At 43.1% G+C, this 14,073-nt stretch overlaps 1 protein-coding gene across 3 annotated transcripts in view; it reads left to right on the plus strand.

Moving 5' to 3' along the window:
• Window positions 1-14,073, plus strand: part of iglon5 (IgLON family member 5) — a 96,061-nt gene that overhangs the window by 78,798 nt on the left and 3,190 nt on the right. For all 3 annotated transcript variants that reach the window (XM_069703783.1, XM_069703784.1, XM_069703785.1), the window contains 4 exons: window positions 1,360-1,479; window positions 9,036-9,167; window positions 9,397-9,517; window positions 11,252-11,403. In XM_069703783.1, the coding sequence (XP_069559884.1) occupies window positions 1,360-1,479; window positions 9,036-9,167; window positions 9,397-9,517; window positions 11,252-11,403 (525 nt within the window). The remainder of the gene's footprint in view (window positions 1-1,359; window positions 1,480-9,035; window positions 9,168-9,396; window positions 9,518-11,251; window positions 11,404-14,073) is intronic.

The following is a 14,073-nucleotide window of genomic DNA, read 5'->3' on the forward strand; positions in this document are numbered from 1 at the left end:
TGATAAACAACTCAGTCATTAATGTCTATGAATTCTCAGTATTTAAGGTTCATATTTATGTTAATATCAAAATATAAATGCTTGTGAAGCTTATTGAGCCTGCGTGTGTGGTTACAGTAAAACAAGCTACAAGCAAGTCCAGAGTAAATCCCTTCGTTGTTTTCATGTTGCCTTTTAAGTTTGTCTTTATAAAGAGACAGTTAGCCAGATCAGATGGATGAGGCTGTATGTGGAGTAGATGAGCTACACAGGAGGCTGTCCAACTGCCTGACTAAATAACTGACAGTGCAGGACCACGACTGGGGCTCGGTCATCAAGTCGGCAGCTAAGTGAGTGAAAGTCTGCCTGATCCTGAGCGACATGATGTATTGATGCAGGACTGCTCGGAGGATGGATCTCAGACCTTTTCCCCCCAGCATGTGTCAATTTTTATGCATATTTTGGCCCGCGCGGTGCAGATTGCACCTATACATCACCGGCAGAATGAAACTTTTAACAGGATATATTGGGCACATTATGCTGGAATGAAAACATAAGGCCGGGCTCCCAACTCGCAGGTGGCAGAGGCAATGTCAGCCGCTTTACTAGATTCCACGTTGCACTACAGCCAAACAGACACTCGTGTCTGCAGGGGCCAAAACTTGGCACAGATGACCATATAAACTCAATTATACACCCAATTCCAAGTCGCCTACAATTGCATCCCTTGCTTGATATCAGACATAATAATTACAAGTCAGTGCATCAAGCAGGAGCGGCTTCATCACCACTGCTATCTGTGCTTTCTTAGTGCAAGTATTAGACTCCGGCAAGATAGAGAAAAGTCAAGCCCAAAACAAAACCAAAAAAACAATCTCAGGGCCAGGCTCATTAAAAACAATGATAATGGACCATTTAAATACAAGGGCCACCTTGTTATCAAACTAAGTACATAGTACCCCAACACTTTGGGGCAAAATAGTATTCAAGGGTGGTCATGGTTATTCACTTAAAAAACAGAAGTAAAAATTCCTCCAACTACTGCTCTTATAAATGTCCTTTTCTTTAAAGATCAACTTCGATTAGATGTCAGGACAAAGAGATTTTAATGCCCATTTGCAGCCATTTAGAATTCGGTGCATTTTGAGTAGACGGTCAAGCATACTGTTGCACAGTTCAGTAAGCACTAAGGCACAGATCATTAATCAGCTGATTGCCTATCGGTCTAAGGTGCCGAGATTTGCATTATATTTTAAACACCCTAATAGACTGTAAGGCCAAACCTTATAAATGATTTATGATTTTTTTTTTTTTTTTTATTTATTTTTTTTTAAAGGGAGTTTAAGGTCATATTTTAATAGCATGATCTTGTTTTTTTAGTGCCGGCCAGAATCGTCAACATCTCAAAAAATGTATCGGTGAACGAGGGTGAGAATGTAAACCTCTACTGCCTGGCAGTCGGCCGGCCGGAGCCCACTGTCACCTGGAAAGACCAGAAATGTAAGCTACCCCTTCTTTGTTTGCTCGTCTTCAGATCCAGAGATCTCTTGTTCACAGCTTCACCTTTTATCTCCCCGTCTTTACATTCATCCCAAACCCTCTTCCACCAGTCTTTTTTTTCCCCCTTTCTCCTTTCCAGTCTATGAGCTTATCAGCATTCAGCTCATGTCCGTGTCTTTATACCTCGTTCCTCTGTCATCATTCTTTAAACCCAGCTGTTTAGTCTGTCCCCATCTTAAATTCATAGTCCCACATTTTCCCCATGTTCCAATGTTTTGTCCCAAATAACCACACATTATGTGTAATTATCCCCACCGTGCCACCCGTAATCATCAGCATCTGTCTTCATCCACTCTGTCAACCGGCATCACGAAGCCAATAGCCACTTCTGGCATTAAATCAGCTATTTTTAGCTGCTATTGGTGTGAGGAATCAGAGTTCGTTCAGGGTGGTCAGGACGCAGGTTTGATGGATGAAATCAGATTCCTTTGATGTGATCAACACAGCATTTATTCCATATTATCCTCCAACTGTCCTCTCCACTAATGTCCAAAGTCGGGCAAATCACCATTACATGGCATCTGGGGATTGTAGAGTTTTAGTTTTTTTTATTTAGGACTGCTTTGTCATCTGATTGTCTCAAAGAAAATTGCTATCCTGTGCTATGACTCAATATTCCTGAGTTTACTTTAGGTGTTTGTTTTCAGAGAGGAGTTATTTTATTATTTTACTTTCTTGTTTTTTTTTATTTCTCAACTTGGATGAACTGGAAGCTCAGGAGCTCCATGACCGTCTGGTGAACTGTATCGGCATGTGTGTGCCAGAAAGTTTCCTAATGTCTTTGATAGAAGTTTTGAATCTGACAGATGAATTTCACAGAGAGCTCGAACAGAACAAGGATTATTATTTTAGACTTTCAGTGTTTTCAAAGTGTCACTGAAGTCATGGTTAAAGTGCTTTTCATCACACAGCAGTAACTGGCTGACTTGCAGCTCAACTACAGCGGCAGTAACACTTATCAAATGCTGCAGCAAGGCAAGCAATAATAAATAGGTCAGTGTGAGCATCTCCTCAACACGCTGTAATTATACCGTTAGGCCAATAAATGCACAACCTACTGTACTTACAGACAGGTGTGACCTCACTCAGAGGTCTGTTCCTCCTCCTCCTCTCTCCTCTGTTTGTCCCTTGGTTAGCCTGCTGTGAACGCAATGTCCTTCTCTGCACAGTCAGTGTTTGTGAACCTATACAGTACAGTACCTCAGGCAGGGACAAACCCAGTAGTGATCACACACACACACACACACACACACACACACACACACACACACACGCGCGCGCACACACAAATATAGGGGAGAAAAAGGAAAGCATGCATAGAAGCACACCTGCAGCAAAACACACACACACACACACACACACACACACACAGACTTACATCACAAACCCTGTGCAGTTGTCCTAACTTGAAAGCCTACGGCATTTCTCCTCTGTCAGCAATCCTCCCTGTCTAACCGCCCCCACCGTCTCACACTGCTCCCCACCAACCCCCTCCATAACCCCTCAGCTCACAGAGAAAGAGATAGGGAGGGCCCGCATTGCTATTCTGTGGGAGTCTCTGCAACCGAGCCATCAGTTGCAGGAGACATGGGGCGGTGGAGAAGAGGGTGGGCGGGGGGTGGGTGGGGGTGGTCGAGCCCAAAGTAACAGCAAGAAGCTGCTGGCCATCTGTCCCCCATTACTCAGAGACTGCATGGAGAAGCTGCAGGGAGGGGCGGAGAGGAAAGGAGCGCATGTGGACGTTGTGTGGAAAATGTATGTGTGGGTGTGGCGGTGAGAGGGACCTGCAAGAAGTCTTCAACCCCTTTGTAACTCGTCTGCAGTTACCAGAGTCCTTACTCATGCGCAGATAGCAACATTGCTCTGCGCTGTTATTTGCAAGTGCCACCACCTTCCATCTTCACCAAAGCGCAGATACAATCTGTCGCACCCATTCAGTCTCACTGGCATCCATCAGTTGACCCCCACAGAGACATACAGGCGTTTTGTTTCGTTCAGTTAAACACACCAGCGCAGCACAGGCTTATCATTTGACATGCCATCCATTAAGGCACACAGACTTAGCATGAATAGATGCTCTTGGCGGCACGGAGGAGGAGGGATGTGATTCTGGTGCAAACTAAAGCGTCACTGATAGTATGATAAATAAAAGAAAAAAGGTTGCATTTGCTCAGTATATTTCACAGGCTGTGGCAACAAATTCAATTGGGATTTTTCCACTAGGTGTTGTATGGACCTAAAAGCTAGACTCAGAAACAGAGCAGGTATGATTAATATATGGTTTGCTTGGTTTTGATTGAGTGCAGAGGTTGGCAACAGGAAAGCAGTAAACAAGGGCAAACTATCCAGGCAGGGGAAGGGGCATTACAGCTACACGCAAACAAAGGAGGATCTGCCTGAAGATTAGTGTGTTGGCTGGTATATATACGCAGAGTTAAATTGATTAGGGAAAGGTGGTGTGGGAATCAGCAGCAGGTGTGCAGGTGGGTGGAGAAATCAGAGGACTGGAAGGCAGGGAAAGACTGAATCAAAATTTCCACCCCCTGGACCTGCAGACTGAGGCCTCGTCGTGATCTACAGTCGTTCAGACTGTGAAAGGCAATATGAGCCACTGATAGAATTATACTCAAGTTCTTATTTTGGGTTTTTTAGTAGGTAATTGTTACTGCAGTGTGCAGGTTGGGGGCGTTGCCCAAAGTGGGGTGGCGGGGGCCCAAATCAAAGTTTGGCCACATCCCATGCCCACTCACACATTTCTCTGTTACCTCCAGTTTAAAATGCAGTTGAAAAATGCTAAATTTGAACCTTTATGTTTTCAAGGTCAAATAAATTCCAGTAAAATGGGCCAGATATGGGTGGAGCCTCTTAAATTTGATATATATATATATATAGCATAGTTTTGATTAGTCTGAAGTTGTTCATGTGGGTGGGGTAGGGGTAATGGGCTTTTGGTGCAAACTAAATCATCACTGATAGTATGATAAACCTTGAAGGTCGAATTTGCCAAGTATATTTCACAGGTTGTTTACAATTGGTGGCAACAAATTGCATTTAGATTTTTCTGGTAGGTGTTGTGTGCACCCAAAAACTAGACTCCAACAGAGCAGGTATAATTAAAATATAGTTTGCTTGGTTTTGATTCAGCACAGAGTTTGACAACAGTAATGCAGTAAACAGGGGCAGACAAAGCTGGGCAGGCTGCAACACCACAGCTACACACGCACACCACAGAGAATCTGTCTGAAGACTGGTGTGTTGGCAGGTATATATACCTAGTTAAGTTGATTAGGGACAGGTGGTGTAGGAATCAGGAGCAGGTGTGCAGGTGGGTGGGGAAATCAGAGGACTGGAAGGGAGGGAAAGACTCTGTGGATCTGCAGACTCCGCCCTCGTGTACTTCAATCGTTCATACTGTGACACTTTCACTGTCATAATGTCACGTCTTCAAGAACCAAACACTTAAAGGAGATATGAGCTACTGATTCATGCTAAGTTCTTCTTTTTTTTTCGTAGGTAATTGTCGCTGCAGCGTGCAGTTAGGGCGTTGCTCAATGTGCGGGTGGGGGCGGAGCCATGTTTGACCCCGCCCATATCCAGTAGTACACTTCTCTAACTTTCAGTTTAAAATGCAGTTGGAAAATGCAAAATTTTAACCTTTCTGTTTTTCATGTTAGAAGATGCTTCAATTCAAATGCTTTGTTTTTTTAACATAATCTGGTCAATTTAGGGATAAATTACATAAAATGTTTTATTTTCAACATAATTTGGTTCATTTAGGGTGAAGTCAGGTATCACGGGCCAGATAAGGGTGGAGCCTCATAACTGTTCAAATTGTACAGCCAATCACAATAACTGATCCTGTACTGTTGCTACACTACTTGACATGTAACAATAGTTTTGATTGGTCTGATGTTGCTCATGTGGGCGGCGTAGATTTATACATAAAATCGCTATACAATCACTAGTGCAAACCAAAACTTATATATATATATATATTTTGGAAGTACCAGAATCTGAACAAATAAAAACCCAGCTGACATAATATAACCAAACCAATGTGATGCAAAATTAAGGGTGACTACATGTCTCTCAAACAGCATTAATTGTGGGAGAAAATTATCAAATGTCGACAGACACGTTTCTCTCTTTCAAACTATCACAACTGCTAGTCTCTACGTTCCATCACGGAGTTAGAAAAGCTTCGTAGAAATGTAGAAACACTTGACATGAACCACTTTTAACTCATAATCATAAACCCTTTTAACAGCAACAATAAAAGGTATCAAAGCCATAAACTTAATTGAAATGTATGTAACATAACAGTTCAAATTTAGCATTTTCCGACGGCATTTTGAACTGAAAGTAAAAGGGGCAGGGCAGAGCTCAATGTGGGCTGAGGTAAACCTTGGACTCCGCCCAAATCAAGCCCATATTTGTTCATTCTGAAGATAAATATTGGAACTTTTTTGCAAAATAACAAATTATATCTTGAACATTTAAACATTTTCAAAACATTTTCAAAACTATTAATTATTTCCTAAAAGAAAGAATGCAATGTAGTGTTCAGCAAATGTTACTGAAACAGAAGTTTGTTGGGAATTACTTTCAGCTATGGATTTATTTACATCAGTGAGAATTCACTAATTCAGCAGGACAGTACAGTATGTGGGATTAATTTAAACCACCATAGCTGTGCTTGTAGTAATAAAAGAACATGTTGCTCAAGGTATTCTTTAAACTGTGGTGCATCTCAAAACATTTTTTTTGGGGGGGGGGCGGCAGACCTAATTACAGAGTGCTGATGACTTAATGAAACACAGGTGAGCACAAGAAGTGGTGGGGAAAAAAACACAAGGACAGGACGTCAGAAAACAAGCCGAAGAGCTGACTGATTTCAAAGTAAAACAGGAAACCCAACAAACTAAAAGGCAGAACCATGACATGATCTGAAACAGGAGAGGGGAAATTGTAATATTACCTGGCCCCTTCTAATATATTTAATACAAAATGTCAAAATAGATGTAGATGCAAAAATCCACTACTGGACAGGCTCTATCTATATCGGTTTCTAATAGAAACAGCAGAAATGCAAGGAAGAATATGGAATAAACTACTTGGATAAAATGCTATGGAGCAATTTTAAGCATTTGTTTGGAGCAGTAAGGTAAACTGGCTTCAAATTCTGCTGTATCATTTAGCTCACCTAACACACATCCAGCCCCTGACTCTTCCAAATGACAGGTTTTACTTGTCTGTCAACCCGTCCACCCCCCTCTGTTTTAACCTGACATCAGACCTCTCTGCCTTGACAGGCGTTTTTGTAATGGAAATGGATAAGAGGAGCCGAGAAATCAAGTGCCCCGATGATCTAGTCAGGCTCAAAGTGCTGCCGGAGGAATAGAGCAGGGTTTCACTGTTGGACAGGCCAGAACTCCTGATCCTTTACCCCCCCCCTCCCCCTGCCCCCTTTTCATTCACACGCCCCTCTCTACTCAGGTGCAATCCAACTATCTCTGATGGTCAGGAGTCAGGCTCCTTCAAAAAGCCATAAGTGGTTGATGGAGCTGTATTTTACACACCATTGTGGGAGTGCCAGGGGCCGGCTTCACTCAGATATGATCTCCCACCAAAGGGGAGGAGAGGTGTGCAATGCAGGTCTGGAGATCTCAGGGGATGGAGAGGGGAGGGGAAGACAGGGGGGAGAGTGAGAGGACTGCTCTGCACTGTCATATTACATCATACCTAGGTGCTGTGGATGAAAAGTCCATGAAAGAACCAACCATATCAAAAAGCCAACTAGACATCTCTCACTGTTTTCCTCTTGTTGCTGTGTCTCTCTTTTTCATTTATCTCTATATCTGTGTATCTCTCAGCCTCTTGCACGGTATCTCTGGCAAATTACCACTCTATGTCTGTAATGCGCACTCTAGTGCTCGATTGCTCTCGTTTTTTATTTTCTTTGTCCTTTTTATTTCTTGGAAGTCATCTGTAACAGCCTTGTGTGTAATTTCTCCAGTGTCACTTGTCTGATTCTATCTCCTCCTCCCCCCCTCTTCTCTGCCACCTCTCTTCTGGGGAAAGTTGGGCGCTCTTCCTGCTCGACAGAGATGTCACAAGAGCGCTATATTTATTCGACTAATGGAATGAGTGGATAACATTGCTCCCACCCCCCAGCCTATCACCCGGCGCCCACCCGCACTCACTCGGGTGGCACAAGCAGCCATCACCGCAGTTGTCGCTCGCTGCTCAGCCTCCGCCGCAGCAGCAGCAGCAGCAGCAAATAATCGTCTCCAGCTCAGTACCCGCACTAATAATCCTCCAGTATAATCTTCAATTAGAACCGCCGCGCTAATCTCTGACAGGAATAATCGTGGCGTTTAGCGTCTTTTTCTGTGTGTCTGTGTATATTGCGTTGGTGTTGTGTGTTTGTGAGGGGGAGTAAAGGTCTACTGATGGTGGTTCGGTGTGTTTAAATTTGTCTCTTTCTGGGAGTGGGGGGCTTTGGAAGGGAAATGTGAGCGGCAATTTACGAACTGGATTTCCTTGTTAGTGATGAGATTATATATTATGTCGTGTTCCACAGTCTGACTTCTTTAATGGGGTAAAGGGGAAAGGAGAGAAGAAAAAAAAAAGTCCTAATGGTTTTTGGAGGCTGTGAGACAGCTGGCTGCTAAGACTTTCAGGGAGGAGGAGCAGGATGGTGCACCCGCTCTCATTCTTCTTCTCTCGCTCACTCTGTGCCACTGTCGAGCCAATAACACCCCCAGCATCCATTCCCTCACATGAAGGAGCAATAACTTGTAGCCCGTCCCCTCGACTCTCCCCTCTGAGGAGATTTTGCGGCTGTTCGTCGCCCAAGGAAAAAAAGAGCGAAAGTGTGAGACTGACTAATTTGGTTTTGGCCGCACCTGGGAGTTTGTCAACATCAAATAACAGCCAAATATTCTTCTCACTACGTAATGTGGTGAATGAGCCGCCACCCCCTGGTGTCCAGTGTTCTGAAGCAAAGCTTACAATTTCCCCTGACACTATAAAAGTAATGGTGTCACTGCTGTCAAATCATGTTTACTCATTTTGCATCCGTAAAAAGGAGCCTGCCCGCCTGAGGGCCAAGAGACAAATATAAAAACATGATGAATTTTTCTTGATGACAGATAGACTTGCTGATAATTCTACATTGATTTTTTTTTTCTTTTCTGGTATCAGTAACGATTTAGTGTCAGAATCTGTTGTCTTAATTAATGATTGTAAACAGCAAAATGTCATTAATTAAAAATAAACACAATGGTTTGAGGTTATGAGTATCGTGATATTGATTTTCACCACACCATGAGCTCTATATGCATTTCATGTTGTTATCTGATATGTCTATCTTGGCCTCTTTAATTGTTTTCTGTCCCCAGGCAGCGCTATCTCTCGTAGTAGACCTTAAATATTTTGCCTCTCACCTTGCATTTGATAAATGGTGACCTTTGACTTCCACCTTATGCCGTTAGATGGATTGGTGAGCGAGGGGGAGTTCCTAGACATCACAGAGATCAAGAGGCAGCAGGCTGAGGACTACGAATGCATCACCAACAATGGCGTGGCTCCGCCCGACCAGCGCAAGGTCAAAGTCACAGTCAACTGTGAGTATCCCTCACCTAGCAGCCCACTGGTGACAATTCAACTGAACCTCCTGTGAACACTGATGCATTATTAATGTATGCAAATGCTGTGGGTGCATTATTTATTCACACATTTTAATCTTGATCTCTCCGGTTGGTCTTTTTAAAAAAACAAAAAAAACATGTACACTAATTACTGGATCCCCTCTTTCTGTTTGTCCATCCTTTCCTCCCTCGTTGTCTCCGCCAGATCCTCCCATGATCACAGACATGAAGAACATGCCAGCCCATTTGGGGAAAACAGCAATCTTGCGTTGTGAAGCTATGGCAGTGCCACCAGCCGCCTTTGAGTGGTACAGAGACGACCACAGGTGAGACCGCTCACAAGTTCAGTGCTAATTTGTGTCATGATGTCCACACTAAGCCAGCTGAATCTAAGATGTCCGTTTTTTTTTCTCCATTGCTTTGGTCCATTCTGAGAGGTGTTTTTTTAAACCCAAGTTGGAGTTTTTTGAAAAATATTCTGCAGAATGGATTTTAGTGTTGACTTCATGGACTGCATATAAAAATGGATGTAGTCACCGGGTCTGAAAAGGGAAGCAAACGCAAAAGTGCCTCGAACTGCAGTACAACTCAGGGTCACTAGAGGCTGGCTCCAGAAAAACCTCTGGCTCCCAATAGACTTCTTTAAACTTTTCTCATTAAACATAGAAGCCAATGCATTTTTCCCACAATTCATTCTAGTGTCATTAGCTAAATTCACTCCTTCTGATCAGTATTCAGTTGGCCCTTCTAAAAATAATTCCATAATCAATTAGATATTAGGCCTCAAAGAGAGGTATGTTTGGGGCCGGCCTGGTTTGATTGACATGCCTGGTGTGCAATTACTTTTGTGGTGTAGGTGGGCATGGTGTCCCCGGGTTCCTCTAACTCCTCCCAGGCTCGTCTAAATATGGTCTCTTCTGGCTCTAAAAAAAAAAAGAAGATGGTGACGGACAAAATGCCACACTTGAGGCTTCACTAACCAATGGTTGGCGTCACGATAGGTCACCGCTTAACTGACCTGAAAAACTAAGCCTCTGAACCAATGTTCATGGCTGGCAGCTGCAGTTGTGAAGTTAAGGCAACTCCCGCTCTAACACATGCAGCTGTCGTTTACCTGTGTTTTTGTTTTGTGGCTTTGACATCAATTAGCACCAGTTTCCCTGGTTAATAGGAAGCTTTTTATTGAGCCACAATCAAACCTCTGTTTCATACCCATCAGTTGTCTGTCAACAGAAACAGAAAAATATGTTAATGAGAATAATTAAATTGTAAGTTCAGGAATATTAAAACACTGTGTGCAGCAGGTGATCACAGAGACAAGAAGGGAAGAGAACACAGATTTAACTAGTTGAAACTCAGCAGAGTAGCCTTTATTTCCACAATTTGTTTTTTTTTTTTCACCCAAAGAAGATGGAGAAGAGATTTTGTCATTTTTCATGCAGTTTTGGACCGAAATTTTCACAAGAATCACTCAAAGATCCAATATTTTCACACATTAACAGCATATTCAGAATTAGCATGCTTATTGTGAATGTGCTCTTGGCTGTCGTCACCGTACAGTACCTAACCTCTGACATTTATACAGTATATATCTGAGATAATAATGTATGTTTCACAACCTCTGGAGAAATATTAGCGTCCTGGCAACATATATTTCCTCCATATTAGCAGCACATAAACCGTCTATCCGAGGTTTGTAAAAGGTCCCGGAGAGTGTAAAAGAGTTACGGTGATTTGGCATCAGGCAAAGAAAGACACAGAAGTACTTAGACAAGGCTTTGCTAGCCAGAGAAAGCTGTTAACAGAGTATAATAGGCCCCAATCGGAGGCCTCTTATTTATGGACTGTGAGATTTCACTGTTAGTACAAGGTGAGACAGAGCCGATGTGTGGATGGTCGAAAAAGTTTATTATGCAGGCTGAGTCACTCGGTGTGATGTTTTTGTGGCGTTATCTCTGTTTTTTTTCTTCACACCTTTTTTTCTCTTCTTTTTTTCTTTTTTTTCCCCGCTTCCTTCCTTCCTTCCCTCACTTTTGCCTCCCCCCACTACAACCACCCAGGCCAGTAGAAAGTGACAACACCCTAAGGATCAAAAACGAGAAGACGCGCTCGCTGTTGCTGTTCACCAACGTGACAGAGAAGCATTTCGGAAACTACACCTGCTTCGCCTCGAACCGTCTGGGGGCTTCCAACGCCAGCATGCTGCTCTTTCGTAAGTTAGCACACCGAATTAACTTCACGCAGGTGCACACACACACACACACACACACACACACACACACTCACTCACAGCAGAGTGCGTATGCAAAAACCCGAGATTTCACAAATACGCTCGCATCAATCTCATGTGACTATCAATCAACGTGCCGGAGTTACAACAGACACATCCCACTTCTGCAGAACAATTTGCAATGACATACTGTTTTTCCCTCTCCGCCTGCCGTCTTGCTTTTGCTCGGCACGCAGCGCAGCATTTTCTCAGCTTCCTCGTCCCTCCTTCTTCCCATTTTCGTTATTCTCCGCCCCATTAAAGCTTCGCTTGCCTATATTACCATCTCCCTCTCTCTGTCGTTCGTTTACACTCTCCGTCTCCCGTCCGCACACGCGCACGCACACGCGCACACACACACACACACACACACGCACGCACGCACGCACGCACACACACACACACACACACACACACACACACACACACACACACACACACACACACACACACACACACACACACACACACACACACACACAGACTGTCACACCGCTCTGTCCCGTTACCCAAGAAGTTGTCATTTCTCTCGGAGCCCAATTCACATTAACCGTCCCCAATGAGCGATTTCCTACCCTTCCACCCCCCCCCCCCCTCTACCCTACCCTACCCACCCCCTCCCTTAGTGCATCCGGCATTACCATCTTAAGTGAGTCCTTCATCTATCCCCTTTCTTCTTTCATTCCTTTACCCATTATCTCGGGCCAGTCTCCCTTCAATGACTCACTCCTCCGTCAGGCCCATACATCTTCCTGCTCTCTTTTTTCCACCACCGCTGCCACTTCTGTCAGCCTATCTCTCCATCATCTGTCCTTCTGCCTCCTCTTTCCTTCCTAATCTCCTCCTGCCATCATTAGAACACAACAAACCCCTCTCTGTGCTTGGACCGGGCGCAGAAAATCGGATCATAATCTGATACTTTTGTGGCATTTCTATTCATACACTGTCCCTCACTGTCATTGCCTGCCTTGACTTTGTGTCCTTGCTTTTCGTACCTCTTTGTTCACCATTTTAAATATGCCCCATTTAGCATTTTAACAACAAGACACTATCGCATCAAAATTGGCGCATTATTGTAATTACCCTCAACCGATGAGTCCATTACTGAGACCACTGGCAGTCTGCACGAGCTCTCATTTTACACTGTTAAATTAGAAGCCACCAGGTTAGATTGTTGAAACCTAGTAGACAGCATAGTAGCACCAAACATAAGAGAGAAGGGTCACTAAGGGTTCTTTCAGTTGTCCTTTCAATACTCGCGCACTGCTGTGGACCAAATAAAATATTATGAATAATATTGGATAAGCTACTGTAAATCTCTGAGCAGCTATTCTTAAACTGAAGAAATTTCCCCTCGGGGATTAATAAAGTGTATAAAATCAAAATAAAAAAAAAATCAAACTGGATTTATACTTCTGCATTAAGGAGGCTGTATCTTTGGTGACTACATGTGTTGACTTTTTCGCGTACATATTTCTGTTGCTGTCAGAGTTTGTTGAGAACCTGAAAAAAGAAGTTCAGGAAAAACTCTCGGTGGTCGTCTCCGTTTATGTAACAAACATCAGAGAAACAATTACTCTGCAAATCTTCTGCTCACCGCAGTCGTCACTCTGTCGGAATTAATTAACGTAAACACAGAAATTGCACAGGAGCAGTCTCTCATTCATTAACGAGACACCGTGACATAACACTAAAACTAACTTGATGCAACTCCAGTGCAATTAAATCTTCATGCGTGTCGCTCACATCACTACTTATCTCAAAGAAAATAATTAAAGAATGTAAACACGGTCACTGTCCGTAATAAACAACACAAATTCACAAAGTGGAGTAAAATAAAAACAACAATTTTGGATGTCAATTAGCCCAAAATCTCAAAATATAATTCTGTGTCACGCCTTACGAAATGCAGCACACTTTTCTCATGATGGTCATTTGCATGTATCAAACACAGATGTAACTAAACACATGCACGATCCAGGCATTTCAATTTACCCCTTTTATAAATGGACATTACGACATGTCAGATACACGTGAAATTATTGACATTAATAAATGCATTGATCCAATAGTGGCTTTCCAGTGTCAAAGTCTTTCTATTATATTGTGCATGCTGGTTCAGTGGCTCTGCTTCTTGGCACACCCACATTGAACCGTAGCCATCAGTGATGTTATTAGTTTCACCTGTGTCACCTGTGTTTGAGATGCCAAAGTGTCCAGAACATGTGAAGTCTGTATCCTGACATACAGTATGTGACAGTGTATTGCCCATTTTAAGTACACCTTAACCTCATGACATCCAAATGCTCGGCCATTTGCACCACGAACACAAACAACACAAACCAATTTGAAGCCGTTGCAAAAATGTGACATTCATAATTTGGAGAAATAGCATATCAGTGTTGTAAAATGCAGGGAAACTCCTATTTGTTTACAGTAATTATGCCAGGTTAGCGAATTGTATTTGGTTCATTAATTTGAACATGTTTAAAAAATTCATACAAGCTGTCACAAACAAAGACCCCTCACTTCCAGCAGCGGTTGTAGCTCTGTGTGTGTGCGTTTGTAATAATGCCTTCGCCTCCTTCTTCTTCCCCTCTCGCTGCTCTCTCC

Source organism: Brachyistius frenatus, unplaced genomic scaffold, assembly GCF_029030835.1.
Source record: "Brachyistius frenatus isolate BFR_SWC_R1_liver_20210118 unplaced genomic scaffold, ASM2903083v1 Contig_48, whole genome shotgun sequence".
NCBI lineage: Eukaryota > Metazoa > Chordata > Actinopteri > Embiotocidae > Brachyistius > Brachyistius frenatus.